The sequence below is a fragment of the Myxine glutinosa genome, chromosome 6 (assembly GCF_964187855.1).
Source record: "Myxine glutinosa chromosome 6, kmMyxGlut1.1, whole genome shotgun sequence".
In the NCBI taxonomy this organism is placed as follows: Eukaryota; Metazoa; Chordata; class Myxini; order Myxiniformes; family Myxinidae; genus Myxine; species Myxine glutinosa.
The window spans coordinates 13,256,948-13,269,482 of record NC_136266.1 but is presented as its reverse complement, the minus strand read 5'-3'; the positions used below and the strand labels follow the sequence as shown (position 1 = coordinate 13,269,482).

The 12,535-nt window shown below is 42.8% G+C and overlaps 1 protein-coding gene across 11 annotated transcripts in view; it reads left to right on the top strand.

Moving 5' to 3' along the window:
• LOC137429600 (signal transducer and activator of transcription 1-alpha/beta) overlaps positions 1-12,535 on the top strand; it is a 107,894-nt gene that overhangs the window by 64,757 nt on the left and 30,602 nt on the right. For all 11 annotated transcript variants that reach the window (XM_078779608.1, XM_078779607.1, XM_068119640.2 and 8 more), the window contains 2 exons: positions 4,561-4,719; positions 11,584-11,676. In XM_078779608.1, the coding sequence (XP_078635734.1) occupies positions 4,561-4,719; positions 11,584-11,676 (252 nt within the window). The remainder of the gene's footprint in view (positions 1-4,560; positions 4,720-11,583; positions 11,677-12,535) is intronic.

Sequence of the window (12,535 nt, the reverse complement as noted above, 5' to 3'; positions counted from 1 at the left end):
CGTCCCAAAAGCAATTCTGCTTTATATACGAGGATTTGCTCACACTCGCCACTATTCATTCACAACGATTACATGGAAAGGTGGATAACAATGATCACAAACTGAGAGGTGCAGATTAACAAATATAATGTCATAGTCAGAATTATACTCTGTACAGGTACCCTGGCTGTACGGCTGTACCCTGGTTTAGAATAGGTACACCGTATCCCTGCGTGTTGTAAGAGGCGACGAAGAGGTTTGGCGTCAGGAAGGGCATCCGGCCATAAAAACATTGCCTCAAAAAGAGAACCATGACAATTACAACTACATATGGGCAGGGTACAGCCCGAAGTGGAGATCGGTTTCTGAGGTTTGGGACATGGAATGTAGGGACAATGACAGGGAGATCAGGAGAAGTGGTGGAAGTATTGATCAGAAGAAGAGTGGACATATGTTGTGTGCAAGAGCCGAGATGGAAGGGAAGTGGTGTGAGAATGGTGAAGGGTAGGCAGGGACAGAAATACAAGTTTGTGTGGCAAGGGTGCCCGGAGGGCGTGAATGGTGTTGGTGTCATGTTTTCTGAGGAGTTTGTAGACAGTGTGGTGAGTGTGATGAGTGAGTGATAGGTTGATGATGGTGAAAATGATGATTGGAAAGCTCTTGGTGAGCGTCATCTCGGGATATGCTCCGCAGGTTGGTCGGAGCGATGAAGAGAAGGACAAGTTCTGGTGTGCGATAGAGAAGCTGATGGAAAACGTGAAAGATGAGGAAGTTGTTGTGGTAGGAGGAGACCTAAATGGACATGTGGGAAGGAGTATGGACAGTTTTGAGGGAGTTCATGGGGGTTACGGATATGGTGTGAGAAATGGAGAAGGTGAAAGGATTTTGGAGTTCGCTGATGGAGCTGATTTGTTGATTTGTAATACTCAGTTCCAGAAAGAGGATAATAAGCTTGTTACATACACGTCAGGTGGGTCGACAACAATCGTTGACTACCTGATGGTGCGTAGGCGAGATAGGGGGCACCTCCCGGACACAAAGGTGATCCCGGGGGAGGAGGTTGTTTCACAGCACCACTTGGTTGTCTGCGCCATAAGGGTGAAAGGTGCGAGGAGAGCACGGCGGGTGAAGTACCAACCGAGAAGGAAGGTGTGGAGGTGGAAAGAGGTGACAGTAAGGGAGGCATTAAAAGAGAGGCTGAGTAGGGTAGAGGATGATGTGGTTGAGCTTGAAAGTGGTTGGATGTCAATGAAAGATAGTCTGTTGGGAGCCGTTGGTGAGGTATGTGGATGGACAAAAGGACCACCGAGGCACTCGAAAACATGGTGGTGGGATGATGAAGTTGGAAAGAGGATTGACGAGAAGAGGAAGAAGTTCAAGGAGTGGCAGAAGGCGAAGGGTACGGGAGCAGAAAAAGCAGAGCATGAGGTTGTAAGGCAGCCAAGAAGGCTGCAAAGAAAGAGGTAGCAAAGGCGCAGGAGGCATATAGGAAAATGTTCGGAGAACGCTTGGATTCGGAAGAGGGTCAGAAAGCGGTATTCAGGATTGCAAAGCATATAGCGAAAGAGAGGTCTGATGTGATGGGGGTGAGTTGCTTGAAGGATGAAGTGGGGCAAATCGTTGTGGACCCAGATGGAATTAAAGGAAGATGGAAAAGATATATGGAAATGCTGTTGAATACAGAGAATGAATGGGATGGCAACATAGAGAGTAACCCAGTTTTAGGACCGGCAGAGAAGATAACTGAGAAGGAAGTTGAGGAAGCGATAAATGCAATGAAGAGTAGAAAAGCGGGAGGGCCGACGGGAGTTGTGGGAGATATGTTGAAGGCAGCAGGAAGTTGGGGTGTGAAGAGAATGACAGAGATCTGTAATCTGGTGGTGAAAGAAGGCCGCATTCCAGTGCATTGGGAACTGAGTACCCTTGTCCATCTATACAAGGGGAAAGGTGACCCTCTGGAGTGTGGCTCGTACCGAGCGATAAAGTTATTGGAGCATGGAATGAAGGTATTGGAAAGGGTGTTGGAGAGGAGGATAAGGAAGAAGGTGAAGATCGACAAAATGCAGTTTGGATTTATGCCAGGAAGAGGAACGTCAGACGCGCTCTTTATTGGTAGGCAGTTGCAGGAGAAGTACATGGAGAGGAGGAAGAAGTTGTTTCTTTGGTTTGTTGATATGGAGAAAGCATTCGATAGGGTTCCACGCAAAGTATTGACATGGGCATTGAGGAAGTTAGGATTGGAGGAATGGTTGATCAGAGTAGTGATGGCAATGTACAAAAGAGCGCGCACAGCTGTAAGGACGAAGGACGGGAACAGTCGTGAGTTTGAGGTGAAGGTGGGCGTGCATCAGGGGTCGGTACTAACGCCACCACTATTTGTAGCTGTGATGGAGGTGCTGGCTCAGAACGTAAAGGAGGGTTTACCGTGGGAGTTGTTGTATGCAGATGTTCTGGTGTTGACAGCGGAAAGTATGGATGGACTGAAGGAAAAGATGAACAAGTGGAAGGAATGTATGGAGACAAAAGGTCTGAAGGTGAATATCGGAAAGACGAAGGTGATGGCAAGTGGTAAAGTATGTGGTGAGGTGGAAAGAACTGGGAAGTGGCCATGTGCTGTGTGCAGGAAGGGTGTCGGAGTGAACTCCATTCAATGTGCAATGTGCGCTGAGTGGGTTCATCAAAAATGTAGTGGTCTGAGAGGGCCATTAACCAGTGTGGCAGCTACATTCAAATCTAAGGTGTGCACAGAGGGAGCTGCAGATGGAGGAAATGTTGAGTTGGATCTTGGAGATGGCGTGAAGCTGGAAGGTGTGAAAACATTTTACTACCTCAGAGACATGCTGAATGGAGAAGGTGGATCAGACTCGGCAACGGATGCTTGAGTGAGATGTGCATGGAAGAAGTTTCAGGAACTGAGTGGCGTGCTGATGAGGAGGGGAGTGTCGTTGAAGCTGAAGGGAAAGGTGTACACTGCATGTGTGAGAAGTGTTATGATTTATGGGAGCGAGACATGAGTAATGAATGGAGAGCAGCAACGAAGGCTGGAAAGGGTGGAAATGCGAATGGTTCGGTGGATATGCGGAGTATCATTGAGAGAGGAAGACAAATGATGAATTGTGAAAGATGATGGGAATAGAGCCTGTGATTGATGCTGTGAAGAGGAACAGGTTGAGGTGGTTTGGTCATGTGTTGATGAAGGATGAAAGTGACTGGTTGAGAAGAGTGATGGAAATGAATGTAGAAGGAAGTAGAGGACGGGGAAGACCGAGAAAGACTTGGCTAAAGTGGGTGGAAGAAGAAATGCGGGCAAGGGGGTTAACAAGGAGAGATGCAGAAAATAGGGCAAAATGGAGAAGATTGTCATGGGGACCGCAAGGCTCACCCCTGCTCTAGCAGGGAAAATGGCCTTAAAATGCATGTTGTTGTTGTTGTTGTAGTCAGAATTCAATATGATTAGCTTAAGATTTTAACATCTTTCCCAAGTATTCAGATCGTCGAACAAGGAAGATTAATTATGATGGTCACACACACCCTATTCTTTCCTTTCACTCAACTACCGACTTCTGCGTTCTAGTTCACTCCTTTCACTCAACTGCGTTCTAGTTTTCCTTGTTCATTACTTAACCTTTGTAAGATTGTAGTGATTGTTCTCTCTGTTGGTTATCTCCTACATGAGCCGAGACATCTCTATACAAAATGTCATGAAAAAGCGAACTTCGCACGTCTAAATGAATTGTTGTTTTCTCCTCTTATTAGTCCCCATCCGGTGCACACCGGAGGGGACTATAGGTTTGCACGCCGTCCCTCCGTCAGTCTGTCTGTCTGTCTGTCAGTCTGTCACGCAAAGAACAGTTTTCCGGACTTTTTTTCTAAACTCTTAATGCTAATGATTTCAAACTTGGCACATCGTTTCCTCATGATAAGTTACAGATCAAGTTCGAACTTCACGACGTTTCTATCATTTTTGACAAAGTTATGGCACTTTGTTTATTCTAGAGTTCTCCTCAAGCCGCACCGCGTGCCCTCAGCCTCGTCTCGCGAACGTCAAAAGCGTGACACAGCGCGCGCTTTCGGGAGGGGCGGAGCCAATCCGAGCAAATATATATATACACCGATCATTGATCGTGAACCGGAAAATATAATAAATTACTGATATTTAGCGACTCGGAAGGTTCTTTATCAACAACTTATTTTCTCGTGCTTCTGCTGACCTGTCTGCAAGGTGTATAAATCGAAGTCCCGAGTGCGAATCACAGGTGAGCCCGTCCTGAGGTAATTAGCGATTGGGAACGATTCAGAACCTGTCGGTAAATAACCCTTGGTAATTTCCCCAACAGTTTTCCGGACGACAGACTGCCGGTAGGGGACATGTATTGCAGCGCAATACTCAGAATGCTTGTTTTTCTACAGAACTTTGTTACAGAACATTTTTCAGGAATGTTTTTTGGGAATAGGAATCCATGATTGATGAGAGATGGCCATGATGCATGCCTGGTTATGCACTTTGGTGATTGATGGTAATGAAGCATTCCATTTGACCGTAACTTTTATAAATTGTTTGTTGTGTCCTTTCTCGCACAGGTTCACGACCCTGGCTGAAACTCTGCTGCAAATACGCAGACAGTTAAAAAAGCTCGAGGAGTTGCACCAAAAGGTTACATACACCAACGATCCCATTCCTTCAAGCAAGGAACAGCTTGAAGGAACCACTGATGGACTCCTCAAGACTCTTTTCCAAAAGTAAATTTTGTTTACTTTAGTGGTGTGTGTTGTATTTGTATATTCTGTACACACACACACACACACACACACACACACACACACACACACTCATATATATGTATAATCGGGAGATTAAATAAGACGCGGATGTAGCTTCAGGACGGTCTATCTTTAATTGTCGACAAGCTTTCGACCAACAAAGGTCTTCTTCTTAGTCTACACAGAAACAACAGGCATGTATATCAGACAAGTATGTGTAGTGATATGTGGATAAGATGTGTGATATGTGTAGAAGATGCATACAAGAAGAAGAAGAGCCACGCTAAAGCTTACTCACCGTCCTCAAGTTCAGCAGAAGTGAAGCGCAGCTTACAGTTACCGTTCACGTTAGTTTGTGCACGCGCATATACAAATATATATATATATATATACACACATACATACATACATACATACATAAACACACAAGCATATATTCATATACCATTTATATTTATATCAGTATGAATGCACTACCTACATTTGTATAAAGGTAGAATGAGTGAATGAATGAGTTACAGTTAATGATTTGATTGGGTTGATGTTGAAACATTCTTTAATCATCAAAATTTATGCCATGAGGGATTTTTGTCCGAAGTTTATGTATCCAAAGGACTCACGTTTCAGAATCGTGGTGTGTGATCGATTTGTAATTGATTCAATGGCAGAGATCTGAATGTCATTTATAGAGTGATCCGGTTGATTAAAGTGCATCGTGTAAGGTAGAGATTTGCCCTGACTGGTGTGGAAGTTATTGATTTCTGACCGGGTGTTATTCAATCGTGTGTAGAGTGTATTCTCAGTGTTTCCAACATATTGTTTGTTGCACTTTTGGCAAGTGATTAGGTAAATGACCCATGTAGATTTGCAGTTCATATAGGAGGTGATGGGGAATTTTTGTCCAGTGCTCGAACTACAGAATTTGTTTCCTTCTAGTAAATGTTTGTGAATAATTATTTTGTTTGCTGTGCATTTATAGAAGCCAGGGATCCTAGTTTGTTTGTTGTGGGGCTGTGGGTGCTTTGCTTTTACCAAGAGGTCCCTGAGTGTCCGACCACGTCGAAATGATGTTAGTGGAGGTTGAAGAAATGTGGTGCCGAGTGTTTCTGATTGATGGAGGAGAGGAAGGGCCTTATTCAGAATACTTGGCAATTGGGATGAGGTAGGAGAGTAGGTGGTTACCAGTGGGACACGGTTAGTTGCAGGTTTGGGTTTGTAAGTCAGAAGGTCTGCTCTCGGTATGCGTTTTGCTCGATTTATTGCTTCTTTCACAGAGTGAGGGTCATAGTTTCTTGCAATGAAGTGTGTTTCTAATTGGCAGAGAGAAGTTTCTTCTGCCATTTTTGTTGAGCAAATGCGTCTTACTCTGAGTGCTTGACTGTATGGTATGCTTGCAATTGTATGTTTAGGATGAGATGAAGAAGGAGAACGTAAGAGAGTGTCTGTTGGTTTGGTGTATAGTTCTGTTTCGAGTCTGTTATTTTGAAGTGTGAGTGATGTGTCTAGAAAGTGAACTTTGGACTGTGAGCTGTCGAATGTAAACTTGATGGTCGGATGAATCAAATTTAATTCATTTTGGAATTGTGCGAGACTACGGGGGGATTTTAACCAGATGAACTGGATGTCATCAACATAACGCACCCAGGATTTTTCCAAGATGCCGTGATGAGGTTGTGCATAGATCTTGGCCTCCATCATTCCCATGAAGATGTTGGCATATGATGGTGCAACAGGGGTACCCATAGCGGTACCTTGAGTTTGAATGTAATGTCGTCCGTTGAATTGGAAATTATTCAGTTTGAGTGTCAGTTCTAATAGGTGCCTTCTTAAGCTTTAGCGTGGCTCTTCTTCTTTTTGTATGCATCTTCTACACATATCACACATCTTATACACATATCACTATACATACTTGTCTGATATACATGCCTGTTGTTTCTGTAGACTAAGAAGAAGACCTTTGTTGGTCGAAAGCTTGTCGAGAATTAAAGATCGACTGTCCTGAAGCTACGTCCGCGTCTTATTTAATCTCCCGATTATTTATTTAATACAAATGAGACGCCCTGCTTGTACTGTGGAGTTTCTACTATTTCTCACAGTTATATATATATATATATATTGATGGATTTGGCTAACCCCCGCTCTCGCAGGGAAAATGGCCTTAAAATGCTTGTTGTTGTGTTGTGTGTGTGTGTATATATATATATATGGCTCTTGGTGTACGGTAGACAACCTACATGTACAATTGCATATATATATATATATATATATATATATATATATATATATATATATATATATATATATATATATATATATATATATATATATATATATATATATATATATATATATATATATATATATTGTCATGTTCACAGACCGGTTACCACCAACCCCGATGAACGGATGGACCAGAACAGGCTTTAACTCTCGAGGCTCTGTTCAATTATTGGCGGCATGTGCTCGCACTGACCTGAGGAGAATCATGAGGACCTTGCAGCTTTTATAAAACCAAATGGGTTTATTCCTGAATACAACAAAACAACTAGAGAATATTAATTCAATAACAAGTACAGATACATTCAAAGTACACCACCCCCATGCCAAATAAATAAATATCCTCCAGCACGGCATTGCCGGGGTGAATTCGGCACCCAGTGATCCTGCCATGCCGCTCGTAGAGACTGTATTGGGAGGGAGAAAAAAAAAAAAAAACACCTTTAGAGGCCATTGCGGGGGTTGGCCTTTTTTGGGGACCGTGGTTGTTGTTGTTTTTCGGTCCCATTTTTGAAGCAGTGTTTTACGGCCAGATGCCCTTCCTGCCGCCAACCCTTTTTGTCGCCTTTTACGACAAGCAGGGAATTACCAGTGAACTGGTACTCAATTAGCCGACCTCGGAAGGATGACAGGCTGAGTCAACCCCCCTGGCGTTAATTCAGCGATCGACCGGGATTCAAACCCAGGATCCTGGGATCCTAAGCTGGCACCCTAGCCGCTAGCCCAACACCAGGCTGTATTGGGAGGGAGAGGTGTACAATAATTGATTGATTAATTGCATAATTAAAATCAATAAATAATAATCATATAATATTTTCTTAATCAATTGGCTAATAGCATACCTAAACCAACAGTGCTTCATCTGAAGCTGTAACCTTTTGAAAATTAATTAAATAAGGCATTAATCGAAAAAATTAAATAATTAATCGATTAATTGATTAATCAATAAATTAAAAAATATCCTTTATAGCCACATCACTTGGTCACTGTTGTGTCCAAATATCTGCTTCCTAGCTCAAAAGGTACCTGAGATATTGCCCAGATGAGAAAGAAAATAAATAAATGATTAATAATGAAAAATATATATAATGATCATAAAACAATTAAATAATTAATCAATTGGCTTATAGAATACATAAACCACCACCGTTCCATCCGAATCTGTAACCTAAAAAAAAATTAAGTCATTAATCGAATAATTAAGTAATTAATCGATTAATTGATTAATCAACAAATGAAAAATACCCTTTATAGCCAAATCACTTGGTCATTGTCATGTCCAAATATCAGCTTCCTAGCTCAAAAGGTGCCTGAGATATTGCCCAGAAGAGAAAGGAAATAAATAAGTACTTAATTAATCGATGATAATTAAGTAACTAATCAATTAATTGATTAATCAAAAAAACAAAAGGTACCGTTTTTGCCAAAGCATTTGCTCACGATTGTGTCAAAATTTCAGCTTCCGCGCTCAAAGTTTGGCTGAGATATTGCCCGGACAAACAAACAAACAAACCAGAGTGAAAACTGAGTACTCCCTTTCAACGCGCGTCATTTCCGCCCCCCCCCCTTCGGTGCCCCGGCAATGACGTCATGCAGCGCCTGGAAATGGCATCGGAAAGGAGCGATATACAATAACCATGTACAATGAGGTAAGCAACTGTAAAATAAATCCTATAAAAATTGAGGCGCCTCAATCCAGTCAGTCAGTCACAGACGGGGAAGATGGACAAAACCGGTCAACTTATCTCTGGTGGCAGTGGGCGAGGGAGAAGATGGGCACCGAGCAGGCAATGAGGAGACAGCAGAGCGATGAGGAGGTGCACAGGATTATCAACAGGCAAGGGCGGGAAGACGAGACAAGCACCAGGGCCAAGGCAGGCAGGCAGGACAACCTCCTTAAAGCTCTCCATCTCTTAATTCTCCTCAACTCCACAGTTCACCTCACAAAACCACGAGCTCCTCTGCACACTGTTCTCGCTCCTCCAGGCTCCTCCTCCTCCTCAGAACTCTCGCAATTCTTTGAGAATGACTCTCACTTAATTCTGTTCAGTTCTCACCAATCCTCCTCAGTTCTCACACACTCAAACAAGCTCTCTTCAAATCTCATGCAGTTTCCTCCCAGGACTGTTCCCACTTCTCTTAGCACTAAACGAGAGCGACTCACTCCACCCTCATCTCCCTTGACAACACCCCACCCCTCCAGACAGTGGGCTCCACCTCCTTCCAGGGGACCATCATACCTCCAAGGCACGATGTGCGTAAGGTGGGTGTATTAGTACAGCGGATAAGCTCTCATATTTTAACAAATTGTGCATTTTTTGAGAAAAGCATGAAATTTCTAGCATAGTTAGTATATACCATAAGGTTTATTTTCAGATGTGGAGGGAAGTCAGATTTGACCTCTGAGGACCGTGAGAGGTCAAATCCAAAATGGCCGCCAGTCCACCGGGTCTAATGTTCAAACGCGCTTATAGGTGTCATTTCCAACTAAATTGGGGGTGCCCATTCATTTGGTGATACTTTTGAGATCGCCAGAACTCAAGGACATGCATTTAGGTCACGGTCAAGGTCAAATTACGTTAAATATCTATTTTTATGATACTGCAGTTGGAACTGCTATTGGAAAAAGTTCATTTGAACTTTTAAAACTTAATTTTTTCAGGTACAGGTATAGGTACAGAACACCCAAAGACCAGAAATGATGAAAAAAAAGTGTTTACACTGCAAGGAATGATGCAATAACCTCTGAAAAAATAACTGTAGTCAACCAAGTATGTCCACCAAAGCTTACATTAAATCAAGTGCAATGATGAAAATTGGTAATGATCTAAATCTAACAGTCTCCAGAACAGAAGCACAGTGCTGTGCACTTGAGTGCAGCTTTGGCACACTTGCAGCGTCCAGTGCACCCTTTCTTGCAGCGACAGTGGATCAATTCATGGCATGACTTTGATGCTTCAGGAAGAGTGGTCCAAAGAGGCTGCCACCCAGTTGTCTCCTTTATCCAGCCCCAGTCAGATGGGTCTGGCATCTCTGGATCCATGACCAATGCCTGGTTCCAACAGTTGGCCTGGTAGCAAGTGCGCTTGATGTGCTGCTTGAGTGTTGCCTGGGTTGGAGGAATGTTCTCTGGAGTTCTACACTTCTGTGTGAAGAGCTGTTTCCTGGCATCATTCACTTCCGTGCTCTCACTGGTTCTATCGTACATCAGCACCACAAATCGCTCTAGCAGTAACATTGAGCCTTCACTGACCTCACTTGGCATGCCTAGGAGTTCATTGAAAGCATCATTCACCTCTGGGCATCCCCAATTTAGTTGGAAATGACACCTATAATGTTTTTCTACACTATTTCGTTCCAAAATTAAGCGCGTTTGAACATTAGACTCGGTGGACTGGTGGCCATTTTGGATTTGACCTCTCACGGTTCTCAGAGGTCAAATCTGACTTCCCTCCACATCTGAAAATAAACCTTATGGTATGCACTAACTATGTTAAAAATTTCATGCTTTTCTCATAAAATGCACAATTTTTGTGTTTATCTGCTGCACTATATGTGTAGGCGTGCGGTAGATTTTTAACATCAAGGTAACTGGTGGTTTGGATTCAATTAATATTTTGCTGTTTGAAATAAATAAATAAAACGCACACCAAGCATCATATGGTGCTGACTCAGGCGGTTTTGTTCGTGATCCCTGAACATCTTTTGGCCTATATTCTATATCTGGCACGTGGCGGACATTTTATATCCAAGGTGTTATGTCCTTCCCATACCCACATCCCAGTCATGGTTTTTATCGTCATCCACGGGTGGCACAACCAAGGTGATAAAATGAGTACAGAACTTCTTACAGAATAATGGCTATGATCGGAGTTTGCTCCCTTGGAGCAATTGAGTACCAGCTCACTGGTAATTCCCTGTTTGTCATTAAAGGCGGCAAAAAGGGTTGGCGTCAGGAAGGGCATCCGGCCGTAAAACATTGCTTCAAAAAGGGGACCGAAAAACAACAACAACCACGGTTCCCGAAAAAGGCCAACCCCCGCTTTGCGGGGGAAAATGGCCTCTAAAGGTGTTTTTTAAAATTTTTTATCGGAGTTTGGTCCCTGGCTTTAAACAACCTGGCACGGATCAGCTGGCACCATTCTTGATCCTTTCAAAACAAGCACACACACACACGCACACACACATACTGGTGGTGGTGTTAGGGCACAGGTATGATGGGCCAAATGGCTTCCTCCTGTGTCGGATTTCCTTGTAAGTAAAAGGGTTGGGTTAGTTATAGTTATTTGGGGTATAAAAGTTCATGGTTAGGGATAGGGAATGATATGAGATTGTGATTGTACCACATGTTTGAATGCTGGAGACCCGAGCAGTGAGAGTGGGATTGAACAGTCTCGGGAAAGAGATTCCACAAACCGGAGGAAAAGGAAACAAAAGAGCGTAGTTCGGTGGTAGGCCATTCGTGGGGTTTAACCAACCCACACCCACTTTATAAACGATTCGCCCTTGCCAGTGAAAATGTCGGACAACGAAGTTGATTGCGTCCGTTTGTCTTTTGCTGCACAGCGCCTTTGTGTTGGAACAGCAACCTTGCATGCCTACTCATCCGCAGCGACCGCTCGTGCTCAAGACGAGTGTCCAGTTCACTGCAAAGATCAGGTACGTTTTCCCATTAACCGTTTAGTCTTCCATTGGCGTGCAAGCAAAAATAACTTGCTTCATTTACTACAACAGGTGTGAAGGTTTTAAAAGACTGTTCAACAACACTTACATGTGTTTGTCATGTGATCCTTACAAATGAAAAGCAAATTTTTACATTAAGAACATGTTTCAGCATCGCACGGTATCCCAACACTCAATATGCATCTACTAGATGACTAGAGGGATGATGCAACCCTCTTCCGTTTATTGCATCGTCATATATATAGCACGTACACAGGTGAAACAACTACTCCATGGTTACGTCGAAAACGACCTCCAGGAAGTATATATAATTCACACCTTACAGTCTGTCTGAGGTCTATGTACTTTAGGCCAATGATTTAACCAGTGAATTATTTCATTACCCCGCACACACGCAAAGCGGAAAGCGTGGTTAAGCAATCGCTTAACTTCTGTCTGTCTGTCTGTCTGTCTGTCTACAAATATCAATGTTATTTCTTTTTTTCTTTTTTTTCTTTTTTTTGTATACAAGATCGAGGCTCGTGTAGCTAACACATCAATCACAAAAAAAAACGTGACCTTCCAGGGAAGCAGAACTCAACTGAACTGACTGAACAACTTTAAAGTAGGTCAGTTGTCTGTACTAGATTTGACTTAAATGAAAAGCCAACAACCTTGTGTAATAATTTTAAGGTCCTTGTATCGTTATACTTGTCCTTGTTTTACAATTGATACAATGTTACACTTTGCAACAATGTTGCAGAAATATAGTTGTGTAGATAAAAGGAAACGGGTGTAATATATATATATATATTACTGTCTACCTGTCTGGAGATCAAACAACATTGAAAAATAT